General features: G+C 44.9%; 1 protein-coding gene across 4 annotated transcripts in view; it reads right to left on the bottom strand.

The window, feature by feature from the left end:
• Positions 1–2,705: 2,705 nt before the first annotated feature.
• The window catches only part of TTC17 (tetratricopeptide repeat domain 17), a 98,374-nt gene continuing 86,037 nt past the window's right edge, over positions 2,706–15,042 (bottom strand). For 3 of the 4 annotated variants that reach the window (XM_084851003.1, XM_084851019.1, XM_084851029.1), the window contains 4 exons: positions 14,485–14,568; positions 9,866–9,985; positions 8,828–8,971; positions 2,706–4,560 (listed from right to left, as the gene is read on the bottom strand). In XM_084851003.1, coding sequence (XP_084707129.1) covers positions 4,429–4,560; positions 8,828–8,971; positions 9,866–9,985; positions 14,485–14,568 — 480 coding nt within the window. In that variant the 3' untranslated portion in view covers positions 2,706–4,428. Of the gene's footprint in view, positions 4,561–8,614; positions 8,785–8,827; positions 8,972–9,865; positions 9,986–14,484; positions 14,569–15,042 lie in introns of those variants that run through there. The other variant, XM_084850996.1, reaches the window with a different exon arrangement.

The following is a 15,042-nucleotide window of genomic DNA, read 5'->3' on the forward strand; positions in this document are numbered from 1 at the left end:
CCCCTATCCAGAGCCCTCCTCATATCATCTACCAAGGTGACCAAGGCCGTTTCTGTCCCATGCCCAGGCCTGAATCCCGACTGAAATGGGTCTAGATAATCAGTTTCTTCCAAGTGTGCCTTCAACTGCACCGCCACCACCCATTCAATCACCTTGCCCAAAAATGGCAGATTTGAGACTGGGCAAAAGTTGTTCAGAACTTGAGGATCCAAGGAGGGCTTCTTTAAGAGCGGTCTTATCACTGCCTCCTTGAGGGCTGATGGCATCACTCCCTCCTCAAGGGAGGCATTCACCACCGCCTTGATCCCCTCACCCAGTCTCTCTCTGCAGCTCATAATGAACTAAGATGGGCAAGGATCAAGTAAGCAGGTGGTCGGCCGTACCGATGAAAGCACCTTGTCCACTTCATCAGGAGGAAGAAGCTGGAACCGATCCCACAAAACCGGTTTGCCACAGGCCGCCTCTTGCTCACTAACTGTATCCACAACGTGCAGAGTAACACACCTAATCTGATCAATTTTATCTGCAAAGTGCCTTGCCAAGGCCTCACAGGAGGCCTTAGAATGCTCCAGTGGTTCTGGAGCCACAGGACTGACCAGGCTCCGGACCACTTGGAACAGCCTCCTGGGACAGCACTCTGCAGACGTGATGGAGGCAGCATAATATTCCTTTTTTGCTGCCTTCACCGCCACGTGATAGGCTGAAGATTCAGCTCTAGCCCGTGTCTGATCGTCTTTGGAGCGAGACTTCCGCCACCGGCGCTCTAGCCGTCTCACCTCCTGTTTCAGAGCTCGTAACCGTGGATTGAACCATGGTGCAGTCCGAGCCCTGTTCAGGGGGAGAGGGCGTTTCGGAGCCACCTGATCTAATGCCCCAGTGATTGCGGCATTCCAGCCACCCACCAGGGTCTCGACCGAATGGCCGTTGGTGTGCCCCAGAGAATCCCCAAGTGCGTTCAGGAATCCATTTGGATCCATAAGACGCCTGGGGCGGACCATTTTAATGGGTCCTCCACCCCTGCGGAGGGGTTGTGGAACCGAGAAGTCCAACGTCACCAGATAGTGATCTGACCATGACAAGGGGGTGGTGGATATACCCCCGACTTCCAGATCACTCCCCACTTCTCCAGAAACAAACACAAGGTCTAGTGCATGACCGGCTACATGGGTGGGCCCAGTTAGAATATGGTGCAGCTCCCAGGAGGCCATGGTCTCCATGAAGTCCCGAGGTGCTCCTGTGAGGATGGCCTCCAAATGTACGTTGAAGTCCCCCAACACCAGTAAGTTAGGGGACTGCACACGCACATCAGAGGCCACCTCAAGCACCTCGGCCAGGGAGTCAGTCGTGCAGCGGGGTGGACGGTACACGAGCAGAATCCCCAGACTGCCCTTCGGGCCCAACCTCCAGTACATGCACTCAGCAACCTTGGTCTCCCGGAGAGGGGGTCTGGTGAAGACCAAGGACTCTCGGTAGGTAACAGCCACTCCCCCTCCCCGCTCCCCAGCCCTCGGCTGCTGTGCATATGAAAATCCGGCTGGACACATGGCTGCAAGGGTTGGAGCAGCAGCCTCGGCCAGCCAGGTCTCCGTAATACATGCCAGGTCTGCACCCTCATCCACGATCATGTCATGGATGAGGGAGGTTTTCTGGGTAACAGACCTGGCATTGCAGAGCAGCAAACGAAGGCCAGAAAATGGGGTCACGCCTCCCCCAACCATCCTTTGGCTCTGGACAGGCCCGGAGCAGGGGACAGATACTACACATCTCTCCCTTGTTCCCCTTACCTGGCATGGCCTGCCCCTAGCGCTCCGCCAGCGCCTGCCGCCCAGCCTCGGTATCTTCTGGCCCCCAACACTCCCCCCACTGCCTCCATCAGGTGGACACATGCCCCCTCGCTCCTGCCTATCAGGCAGGCTACCCACCCCTAAAACCACAACAAAATCCCCCAGGAAAAAGAACACACACAAACACACACACTAAAAATCCCCTTAAAGTAATGCCAGGCAGGAGTCCACAGGGAAGGCCAGGTGGTGGTGGTGGTGGTGGCAGCAGCCGCCGCAGGCCCAGCAGCAGCAGGCGCACCTCTTCCCCGGTGATGGTGGTGGCCTCTCCTGCAGGCCCTGGCTGTCCCAGGCCACCTCAGCCAGCCAGCTTATGTAGCCCCTCCAGGGAGGGCAGGTGGAGCAGCACAGCTGGCTCGGTACCTGGGGGCCTGGTCCTGCAGGGACTGGCGGTCTGCCAGGGAGAAGTCTCCAGGGAAGGCCTGGTGGTGGCGGCAGCGGTGGTGGCAGCGGCAGCAGCAGGCCCGGCAGCAGCAGGCCCGCCTCTTCCCCGGTGGTGGTGGTGGCCTCTCCTGCAGGCCCTGGCTCTCCTTTTAATTATTATGATTCTTAAACAATTGGGAGTCAGAAAACCTTGCTGATCTATGCAAATCAATAGTCATCTATTAGTAGATCCTGATCTATGTTTTGCCCAAACCTGTTCTATGGCAATATCTTGTTTGATTCAAATTATGTTATTGTGGCAGAGCCAGTGGATAGAGAACCATGTCACAGAGTAAACGCAAGCACAGAGGTTCTCTGCAAATTATGTCCCCAATCCAATAAGCCATATGCTGAGCTCCTCTGCATCCCCACCTTTCAACAAACTGTTGCCTGATCTTATTTGGAATCTAGGTCACAGAGCCTCATCATTCTGTTTTTGTTCAAAATTTTAATAGGGGTCAGGGGAAGATGGGATGAACACACCAAACATAGCCTTCTCCATGCACCCTCCTCTTTCTTTTCACCTCAATAAAGTCCTTGGGAGTAGCATGGCAGCCACGCTCCACAGTGATTTTCTCGTCTCACCACAGGCAGCAGTGACCCCAGGCATAGCCTGCTTTAAAGAATGCCAGATTTATCCTTCTCCTTTTCTGCTGTCTGCACTGTCCCCATCTACTTCCACCCCCCCCCCCCTTTCCATTCACGGAAGAAGGAAGGAAGCCTTCTCCTTTACATTCGTGAGGCTATAGGTGAGTCTGTGACTGGAACTGTCCTTTGCATAGAAAACTAATAGAAGCAGCAAAGCAGAGATAATCCCATAAAAACATTTTTATGCTCAAAATCACCCTACCCAAGCTGCTTCCACCATCTTCCCCAGCTCCAGATGTTTACTTAACTTTGTAAGATAGAGCAGGGTATGTAAATCAGGTGGGAAGCCTATGCCTGTACCTACAGTGGGGGTGGGCAGGGGGTTCAGGGAATGTGGGGACAGATTCAGAAGGCACACCCCACTCTATGTGATCATAATTGCGTCAAGCAGAACACCTGGATAGAGCTCATACAGAACACATCTCAGATTGTTTTTATAGCAATGTAACAAAGCAGAATCTGAGCTCTATTGTGCAATCATACCACCTTTTAAGAAAATAGCATTTTCAACATGGATTGCTCATATCCATGTGATATGATGGATATTTGAGTGTTAAAAACAGAGGTCAGTGTTCTGTTCATTAACATAATTGTTTATTTTTTTTCCAAGTTATGTACCCTTGTTGATTCAACAATGAAATCTGGAGCTTCAGATCCTTCACTGACCAAGGTGGATGCTGATTTGGAAACTGATATGTCTTACTTGCTAAAATGCTCCCACTTTCTCTTGCTTTTAGCGACACACAGAGAGAAAGAGCATATGTGCACATGCCTTTAACATTTGCAACTTACACTCAGTTGGCTAAAACAAATAATTAGTAAAGGCAGGCTAAGAGCTGAAGAGGGCTTCAAATATATATGGATATAAAATCTCTGAAATAACATTTATTTTGTCTTTGTTTTTTGTCTTGTAACCAAAATACAAATGATTTTTAAGTTGGATGCTTTTCTCACTGTCCCCCCCCCCCACCCCCCCCGGAAACAACATTAGTTAAAAGGTTGCATTTTCTTAAAACACATTAAAAAGTGTGTGCAACCCCCTGCATTCTTATCTTACAATCTATCTCTGAGCTGGTAATGCCGCAATATGGACTGGTTGAGGTGGTAGAAAATGAGTTCCTGATGGAGGAAAAGCTAATTATGGCTTCTTGCTGCATATAGCGTCTGATGCAGTGATGTACTTTGCATTTTCATAGATATGTGAAAACAAGAAGCAGGTTACATTTGATGCTCGCATCAATTTGAGTATTATGGAAATCTAATGGTGTCTGGGTCACAGGCATGTGGAAAGTTTCTGGGTTCAATATTTAATTATACAAAAATTGGTAAAATATTTTTACTGTAGTTCCCCCAAAGATGTTTTGGTTTCTGAATAATAAAACCAATCCTCAATTCTTAGTAGAAATCCTGGTTTCCCAAATTATATTAGCATACCTCATTACAAGCATAATAATGAACAATGATTTTGTTGTTTTAAAAAACCAATACAAGAGAAAAGGGAAGAAGATTGTGCTCCTTAAGGGGAATGTCTTTCTTTTTTCATGAGTAAATGACATTGAATGGCACGGATTCGATTCTTTGATGGTGCAAATTCGGGCTGGAGTTTCAGTGTTGATTCATACCATCTCATGGCCTTCTCAAACTCCTCCTGTAGGGATCACAAATGCAAAACAAGTAATATAGGCCATAGCACAGCATATACTGAATAGGAACTATGCTAAGCTACTGGTGTTGAACTTTGGGCTAAAATCCCTTCCTGTTACTCAAGTATTGAGATATTAAAGGACCCAGACCAATAAGAACAAGAAACTGGGTTCAATTTATTTATACCACTCTTGGTACAAAATCAGCACATCTTTCACTGTCATGGCAGAAGGTGATGGAGATTGTATTGCTATAGAGTTATTTTGTAGCACTTCACAAGAACTAATTGCTGGCCAGGTGAAGAGTATCAAGCACAGAGTTTATACATCAGTTGTTTCTTATGCTTTTAGTCCACAGTATTGAAAGTATTTACTATTAGGCCCAATTCAGCTATAACACTAAACCATAGGTTAGTGCTATATGATTTCTTCTTGAGCCTTGGGCCAAAATGCTTCCCCACATCCCCAAGTTTAAAACTAAACACTAAGCTTAAACTATCTGTGGCGAATCGAGGCACGGATGGAATTCCTGCCCATGCCATATCACAGCTGGCTCAGCCAAATGTGAACAAAGTCAAGGCAGAAGTCATATGGCGGTGGCTCAACATACCTAGAGCATCTCTGTAAGCAGCAGAGGCTGCAAAGGCTGGGAGAAGAGCAGAAAGGGAAGCTACAGAGAGGCTGGACAAGCTTCACTGTTCTAGGCTAAGTAAGCCCAGTGGTGAGCCTGGTAACCACCCACCTTCATCTCCAGAAGAAGGCTGTTTTAGAGCAGTAGAAACCTTAGACCCTATACTAAGGGTTTGATCCGGGGGCCAAACTGAGCACTCTTTGGATTCCAATCTGGCTCACACGACCACGTCCTGTTTCCCTGGTCACACCCCTTTTCTCTGACTACCAAACACATGGTTGTTTTCCGGCTTTTGCGTGTCCCCCCCCGCCCGCCCCATTCTAAAAGGTTGAAATGTCTTTCCTAAGGCTGAGTTACTGGCAGTAAGAGCTTTATGCTACAATATGCTGGTCTTCTTGGTATTTTGGTCCCCACCCTTGCCTTTGGCCCCACACACCACTGGAATTTGGCACCTGAGAGCTTCTCTGAAATTGAATTTGGCCCACCTCTGGCTTAGAGGAAACAAATGGACCACTGAAAGACAACATTAAATGATTCAGAACTAGATGGCAGTGTGATCCACAGGTTAAAAGGGTTTGGGAGTGAGACAAACACCACAAAACCCATAAACAATTGTAAACTAGAAAGTGTTTCTTGTCCCTGTGATAAGCCAGATTTCCTATTCCCTAAAGTGAAATAGGATGCACTGGAACCCTCCAACGGAAGAGGGGGCTTGAGCTCTGAGGGCATTAAAAGAAAAGCACCAATATCACACTGTGGTTTATTGGAACAAGCCAGGATCAGAAATCACAGTTTGAGTTTGGCTTGTTTCAATAAACCATAGCTTAAATTAACACCAACTTGTCCTTGTCAGATGTAATGACAACTGCAGCTAGTTTAAAATGGGAAGCAGATGCTTCCAGTCTCCTTGCAGCTGTGCTAGAGAAGAAAGGGGGAAGGGGAGAACACAAGCCTGAGGCTCACTTCTTCTCACTCCTGTAGTGCTAAAGCATGGTTAAGCGTTATGCCTCAACCAGGCCAGTGTGTAAGGACATAAAGTAAGAGGCCTGGGGCTCAATTCATATGTTACCTTTATGCTATGGTAGCTTCTGAAAAGTGGAACTACATACATACTGTTATTATTAATATGTTTATATACCACTGAACATATTTAAAATATCTCTAAGTGGCTGCAGATGAGAAGCTGTTTGTGTGAAGCAATTCAATGCATACATGGACTCATTTCAACCACACAGCACTGCATAAGCTGCCATCCCATGCAGGACAGTGGACCTGTGTTTTTTTGCTGGCTACAATGTAATAAAGGTAACAGTTGAACTGGGTCTAAAACTAGGTTTTAGGTACTTCAGGATTTTGACTGACAGAAGAACTAAGGAAGTTGCGTATGGAAGGCTATCACCGGAAAGTCAAAGTCCTTACTTAAGCCAGAACCATCTAGAAAACATTTGGAGCAAATAGGTAATCTGGTAGAAAGATAAATAAATAGAACTTTTTCATTTTTAACTCTAGCTTATGGCTCACTCACTGACTTAGCGCTACTTCTTTCCAACGTAGCACCTCCTTCTGTAAATGGAAGTAATACGCTCACATTTGCTGACTGGTGTGGCTTTTTAAGGCACTTTGAAAAGGCTTACAGTTTTTGAATGAAATCTATGAGAATTACAAGGATCAGTTTATAAAGTATACAGCAATGGAATTTGGCAGGAAGAGATGAGTCATGTGGACTTATACATGACAAGATGCACCAGGTTAGCATCTTGTCTGGAAAGTATAAGCAAAGAGAGTAAAAGAAATTATATCATTGAAGAGCTGAAGGATTTCATGGCATCATCAACTAAGATCTATTTCCCCCTTTGCTGCTCCCTACTGTTCTTATACCAAAAGAGAGCACTTCTAACCTGCCTGCATTCTTATGTCAAGTTGTTCTTCCCGTTCAGTGTACTAATTCATGAGGTTAGTGTACTCTCTAATGATCCAAAAGTGCCAGACTTTTATCAAATATTAGACTGGTAGAAGGATATGACAAGGCATTGGCTAGTCTCTCCCACAATTTGCCCCCAATCTCTACCTTAATTTACCTCTAATCTCTGCCTTATATGAATGATGGCTATCCCTTGATATTAGATAACGCAGACAAAGAATATCTCTTGAGTATTACTTATAGGGAAGGAAGCAACGCCCTATGATTACAGCAATGTATATCTCCAGGATTTTGACATTAAGAACTCCTTCACCTGTACTTGTACTTTCACTGCAGAAATGGCACTTACCGTCATTTCTGCAGTTGCTCCCATGTTGCCCTGACTTGATGGGAAACTTCTATGATAGTTGTTTTTCCTGGTAGCATCTTTATATTTGATCCAAGTGACATGTTGGTAGGTGTATAACTTGCATGTTATGTAAACATGCCATGTAGGCAGATGTTTAAATCAAGGCTGGGTACAAATATGTGTAAAGGGATCCAATACATAAAACTACACCCACTGCACAACAGAAGCCTGCCCTTTCCTTAGTGAGAACCCAAATGACCCTTCCTGTACCAGCTTGTCCTGAGTGGGAGGAGCCTGTTGCCAGGGCAACAGAAAGTGGCATGGCTCAACCAGGCAGGGCATGTCAGGAGGAGGAGTATGGTGCTGTTTCTAGGTTGCCAGTAATGCAATGCTCTGTCCTGGGAGACCTGGATGGCTTGTGGGACTTCCCCACAACCTGAGGAGCTTGTGCAGCCTGTGGTGGCTTATTTAAGGCCAGCCAGGCTCCAGGCCAAGGAGGAGCAGTCCATTGGCTGAGTGAGTGCCTAGAACTTGACTCCAGAAATGGACAGAGACACATTTTTCTCCCTCTCTCATAATACTAGAATCTGGGGTATCCCATGAAGCTGATTGGTGGGAGATTCAGGACAGATAAAAGGAAGTCCTTCACACAGTGCAGAGGTAAACTATGGAATTTACACAAGATGTCGTGATTGCCACCAATTTGGATGGCTTTAAAAGGGGGTTGGACAAATGCCTGGAGGTGAAGGCTATCAGTGGCTACTTGCTGATGGCTATGTGCTACCTCCAGTATCACAGGCAGTATGCTTATGTATACCAGTTGCTGGGGAACATGGGTGGGAGGGTGCTGTTGCACTTGTGTCCTGCTTGTGGGTTCTCAGTCGACAGCTGGTTGGCCACTGTATGAGCAGAATGCTGGACCAGATGGAGCCTTGGTCTGATACAGCATGGCTCTTCTTATGTGAAGAAGCAGACCACATGGGTGACAAGAAAACTTTCTCTCCTCCTGAAGTAAGACCCTAAGGGAGAGTGCAAAGCTAAAGCACAGAGAAGGAGGCTGCTCCACACTCTTATCAGTAGGGGCTGGGGGAAGCAAGCTCTTCCCAGTTCCAAACTAGGGGGGAAGCAGGTCTGGTGGTGGAGCTGGTGGCATCCATATAGCCTTCTGAACGTTGATATAAATGTTATAAATGATCAGAATTCTGATCAAAAATCAAAAGGGAAGACTATGTCAACCAACTGCACTTCTACATGCTGTCTCTACCTGCAACTGGAGATTCTGTCCTTGGTCCTGTTCTACCCATCTGTAACACTGTAGCCTCAGGATGCTATAAAAGGAAATGGAACAGAATCTAGTGATTATTCACTCACCATTGCTACATAGACATTAGCCAATGTGAAATGATTGACGACAAAGTGTGGGGCGATTTCTACTGCCATTGTAGCCACAATGATGGCATCGTTCCAAAGTTTTGCATTGTGGAAGATGTTTGCTAGGCTTATGAGTGGCACATCCTGAAAGAGAAGAAACGTGGAACAAATCCAGTGAGAAGAATATGTTGCTTTTTAAATTGGGTCATTTTAAATGATGGCTATTGAAAGAAGTGACTCCACTTATTAGGGTCAGCTTTCAGTGTTTGCTTCCATGGCATTGCCAACAGACAGATTTTAATGTATCATGGCAATAAAGAAATGCCAACTGTTCCAGTGCAGACTCATTACCGTAGAAGACCCATTGCCTTGTGTAACCGACAATGTGCCAACTGGAAAACCTCTGCAGTAATATGAATTGCCTAAAATCAATCCAGACAAAATGACACACATTCCAAAATGGCAGTGCCCGTTTTTTATTGCAGAAAGACTCTGGTGGGCTTACATCTTGAAAAGTTCATCTCTACATCAGTATATAGGTTTGGAGCTTCTTTGTCTTCTATTAGTGGGAAGCAGGATCACAGTCATTCAAACTTAGCTAGCTCCTGCTCTGTTGCGAATATATAAAATATATGCTTGGATCCAAACCGGCATTTGCATTCATTCATGGGTGTGCGTGTGAGATATCTCCCCCCCGCCAGCTGTAGTCCCCCACACTGCACTGCACACTGCTGTGAGGTGTGCCCTGACCCTCTGTGACAGCTTTTCATTGGGTGCAGCCAAGAGCAGCAATCAGCAGCTCTCCCTCAGTACTGTGAGTGAAGTCTTTGTACCACAGTTTATATATGTTATGAAAGTGTAGATGACAGAATTAAAAACATTTTTAGGACAGTCCTGAAATGTCCATTTATACTGATTTATTCACATGAGACCTGTTCTAGAGCCATGAGAATCAGTGAAAGCACATAAACTGCTGCATGCAAACTGAAAGCTGGAAATTACAGACACATCATGTCCAAGACAGATAGTATTACACACCTTCATGTGATAAGGCGTATGATGTAAGGCTTGCCGGAGGCAGTCAATTGCTTTCTTCCCCTGACCTTTTACCCTCCAGTAGAGGGCTGCCATGCTGGAGAGGACCCAAGAAGTTTGATTCTGGTGTGGCATTCAAAACAAGAAGGGGGAAATAATGTTAGGGTATATCCGTTGCATTTGTTCCAAGTCCCTGTTCTCTTCTTCCTCTATCCTAAGCTTATTCAAAAATTAAGGAACTTAAAACTTACCTTAGTCTGAGCAAGACAGATTATGTTTATACAGGGAATATCTTATCAGAGGATGTATGTAGATATTTATTATGGTTACAATAGTGATGTCCTTTTCTTACAAGACTGGAACTTTGTCTTTGCTTAGTGCAGAAATGCTGCCACTCCGTGGTAATTTACAGCAAGCATTTAGTTATCTGTTATGAGATCCATTCCCCAATGAGGAAAATGGAACATGGTGGCCAGAGGCAGGGGAAAAGAGTGAACCTGGGATGAATATCAGCATGACTCTTCTCTAAGAGGTCCACCAAGGAATTGTGGTGTCTCTGAAATGCATGGCTGCTTGGGGGAGGTCTGAGACCTTGGCACAATTCCAAATGTGATCAAATATATCTGGTGTAGTTCGAAGTGCTGTTCTAACACTTCATTCATATATATATATATATATATATATATATATATATATATATGAGAAAAAAAAATTCAACCCTTACTCAACCGTTTTAAGAACTTGCTTCCTCTCATATATCCTGCCACAATCTCAAAGACTGATCAGAGAATCTCGGTTTGATTATACCACTCGTGTAGTGTAGCTGAATGGTTTGGGTGAAATGACTGGGGGTTCTCGGTTACTCCACCAACTACAAAACGTATTTCCTTTGGAGAGTAAATCAAAGTCTGAGCCAAGCATCTTTTAGAAATCTTATGAGACATACTTGGGGTCTTTTGAGGGATGGGTTCAATATATTAGAATTTACAGTAAGGGGGAAGAAGCTTTAGTTCTTGATGTGTTTTATTTTATGAGTAGTTTTGGGCTGAGGCATGTAACAACTGCTTGGACCCTAAGATTGTCTTTTGTGGACCTTCTCTGGGAGCCCCCCCTCAAATGAAATAAGGTGGATGGCTACTAAGAAGAGGCCCTTTTCCAGGCACCCTGGTTGTGGAATGAGCTCCCCAGAGAACTCGCCTGGTGCCTGCACTGTGTTCATTTCAGCACTAGGTGAAGACCTTATTTTCTCAGGCATTTTAGTCTTTCAGTTTCAGTTGTTTTAAATCTGTCACTGTATTTTAAGTCTTTGTACTGCTGCTAGGTTTTATTTTTGTTTTTATTTTATACTATAGTTTTAAACTTTTATATTGTATTTTATCATGTCGTATTTTATTTTTTTCATTGTTATCAGCCACCCAGAAAGCTTTGGCTAAAGGGTGGTAAAGAAATGTAATAATAATAATAAAAAAAATAAGGACGCAATCCTATCAAGATAGACGTTAGCCTCCGAACTCAGTGGCTGACGGCTATCCAATGCAGGGTGAATGGAACACAGAGGGGATCCTCTCCTCTGTGCTCCAGCCATCCCGCATTTCTGGCTAGACATGCATTTTTGCGTGTCTGGCCGCAGCTTCGGGGAAGGGGAGGAAAGGGGCCAGGAGACCTGATAGGAAGCTGTCTACAGTGGCTTCCACGGTCTCCTCCCCTCCCCACCCGAGACCGCCCCCTTTTCACCCTGCATTTACAAGTACAAAGATGACGGCAGTGTGGACAGAACCGCGTCAGCTACTAGGGGGTGGGGGAGGGGGCAGGAAGTGTGGTTTCTGGAAAACAGAAAATCCTATGGCCATCTAGACACTGTCTAGTGGCCATAGGATTGCTCTCTAAAACTCAGAAGTATTTTGTATCTAATTGCCCTTTGCTGGGAATTTAAGAAAAACAAAAAACGCTCAAAGCATATGAGCAGTAAACTGATGACGGCAATGACTAATAAAGAATGACTGATGACGGCAATAGATAGAATTGTAACACAAGACCTTCTCCCCCTACCTTGGAGACCCACCAGCTCCCTGGTATACTGAGGAGCTGCAATTCTATGAGCAAATATTGAACAAAAGGGGTCGCAGTGGTCATAAAAATATGTTTGCCCCCAGTCACTTTTTACACTGGCTAGAAAAGCCTTCCCTAACCTAGTGCTTTCCAGATGTGTTGGACTACAACTCCCAGCATCCTCCAATCAGCCATGCTGGCTGGGGGATGCTGGAAGTTAATAGCAAAGGTTTGTGGGCTCACTCGTGGGCGAGTCTTCACTTATTTGGTGGACACACAGAGGCTGGTGTGCTCAGCCACATCGTTGTTCAGTATCTGTATGTAAATGCTGGGCGAGACTGTCTGTAGCTTTGAAGAAAAGTGCCAAGATACGCAGGTGACATCCAGTTCTATATTTCATTAATTAGGCAACCTGTAGCTGCTGTCTCTGCATTAAACCAGTGTCTGAGGTTGAATACAGATAAAGCAGAGATGATGCTAGTAGGGAGATTAGACTCTATGGGCAGAGCATCTCTACCTGTGGTTTGACAAGATTGTTGTTGACCCTTCAAAGCAGCTTGCAGCCTAGGATGCTAATGGATCCAGCTTTTCAGCTGAAGGCACAAGCTGTGGCCAGAACTGCCTTCTATCAATGACATCTGATAGGGAGGCTATGCCCCTTCTTAGAGAATAGGGGTCAATCTACACTTATCCTTCTTCTGCAACCACTTGAGTAGTTTGACTACTAGTGTGTGCTTTATGCCCTTGAAGATGATTCAGAAGTTTCAACTGGTTCTGAATGCTGCAGCCCACCTCCCTGAAAATATGAACAGGTGAGAGTATTTTCAACTAGTATGATAGCTTCTGGGCCCAGTTCAAGGAGGCGGCTTTAAGCTTTAAAGTCTTACATACCTTCAAAGCTACTGCTGTACATATGTGCCTCCCCACCAGTTCAGATCTTCATCAAGTGTCCTGCTTTGTATGTCATCACTGTTGGAAGTAAGGAAGACCTCCACAAGAAGCAGGGCATTCTCAATCAGTACCTTGAGATTGTGGGATAGGCTTCCAGAAGAAGACTGTGTCCCAGCAAATCACTGCTGGCACATAGGAGGGCCTGTAAGACCCAGCTTTTTAGGAAGGCTTTTGATGAGGTTAAATAATGTACCCATTGATGACTTTAATTGGTTTATATTTTGTTGCCTTGTTTTTGTTGGATTTTATAGACTGTGTCATGTATGTGAGGTGACATAGGAATATTTTAGAGAGAGTATATATCAGAGGTCCCCAAGCTTTTTGGACCCATGGGCACATTTGGGAATTTGAGAAACTGCTATGAGCACTGCCACAAAATGCCTAATCAGTGGATTGCTGCTTCGGCATCTACCTGTCACATGTATGGATCTTAGGCTGCATCTTATACAATGTGAGAGCCGTGTTAGGGACCCCTGGTGTATATAGTTTTGGAATAGCCTTCCCCAGCCTAGCGCCCTTGAAATGTGTTGGACTAAAAATCTGATCAGCCCAGCCATCATGACCATTGGGTGCTGGGGATGATGCAGGTTGTAGTCCAACACATTTGGAGGGTGCCAGGTTGGGAAAGACTGGTTGTGGCTATGGGATCTTTCATGATCACAAACAGCCCAGACTTTGGAATGATGTCTAAATCACAAGACAGCCCTGAAGCTTCTTAGATGATACAGAATCAGTCCACTGCTGAGACACAGGAATGGGAACTATTCAGGAACTATTCTACTCAGTCTGGAAATCTGATTAGGGAAAAATTAAGTTGACACCTGCATACTGTATGGCATTCACTTGCATACGTTGTGTGTGGTTTTTGGACTGAGGCGCTTTAGACTAAAAGCCCAATCTGCAAGGATCTGTATGAAAATCAATCCTATTTTCCCTAAAGGAAGAAACTTCCCACTGGCATGAACTTGGGATCAAAGTGTTAGATCTTCAAGATTAAGATGAGGATAGGTAATTCTTGTCCTGCTTGTGCTACACATTTCTAGAGTGTTACTTATGCTTGCCACTTCATGCTGCACCTTGCGGGGATGATACTGTTAGATTCCTGGAATATCAATGAATTTAAAAAGTTGTTAATATGTTAACAACTCAGTGTACTTGAGAGTGACGTGCTCTCTCATTTATGGTGAAACTGTTGAAAACAGCCTTTGCCAGGTGCCTTATCCCCACCATGCCTGTAACATGTATTGCTGATGTCTGCTTCTTCATCCCATGGTGAATATCCACAAAGGGGATGGGGGGTTGGAATCAAAACTCCCAACATGATGAAGTGATGTCCAGTGCCACATATTATTCTTAGCTTGGAGGCAAGTCATCCTGTGGAGACTGTTTCTAGTGATCTGCTTAAGATAAATGTCTCACAGACTGTATGCCAGACTGTTTTTATCCTGTTTCCATGTATCTGTTGATTACTCAGCAAGTAGAGAAAAAAATGTCTCTTTCAACACTAGCCTGATCTGATCTGTGTCGCAAATTTTGAGACAAACACTACAGGTCACAGAGATAGTTATCCAACTAAAATTATGACAATACAATACTGTGTTTCTTGGACTGTGTCCACTTACCTTTTCTAGAACTTTGGCTATTCGAGTACCAACTTGTTCTAAAGACTGTGGTGGATGATGGTCTTTTCCAAGATTCTGCAAAACCTGAGGAACAAGAACAGAGTAAAGCTCAGAGAAAGTTACAACCAAATCAATCCAATAGCATCTTAAAATCTGGATCCTGCTTTTTGAAGTCATAATTTCCATTTCATTTTGCAGCACAAACACGCTTTCCCTATTGTATATAGTTTTTCAGACATTTCCTGTGCATCTGGTTTAATGCTAAAATACAAGGGGGAAACTCAAGAAAGCTCCTGTGTTGATGAAGCCATATGGCTTAGCCCAGCAGGAAGCAAGCTGTCAACATCCATTTCATACATGCTGCTGAACTACCAGTGGCATTGGGTATTCATTGCTAATCATAGACAACGTTTCCCAGAGAAAAGCTCCTGTAGCTTCCAACCACTGGGTTAGATCCAGGCTTAGTTGTACTTAGAGTACACCCATTGAAGCCAATGGGACAAGCTCATGACTAAGTGCAGTCCCATTCATTTCGATGGACCTATTCTTAGCATACTT

Source organism: Heloderma suspectum, chromosome 1 (genome assembly GCF_057233095.1).
Source record: "Heloderma suspectum isolate Gila_16-S chromosome 1, 16-S_ref, whole genome shotgun sequence".
NCBI lineage: Eukaryota > Metazoa > Chordata > Lepidosauria > Squamata > Helodermatidae > Heloderma > Heloderma suspectum.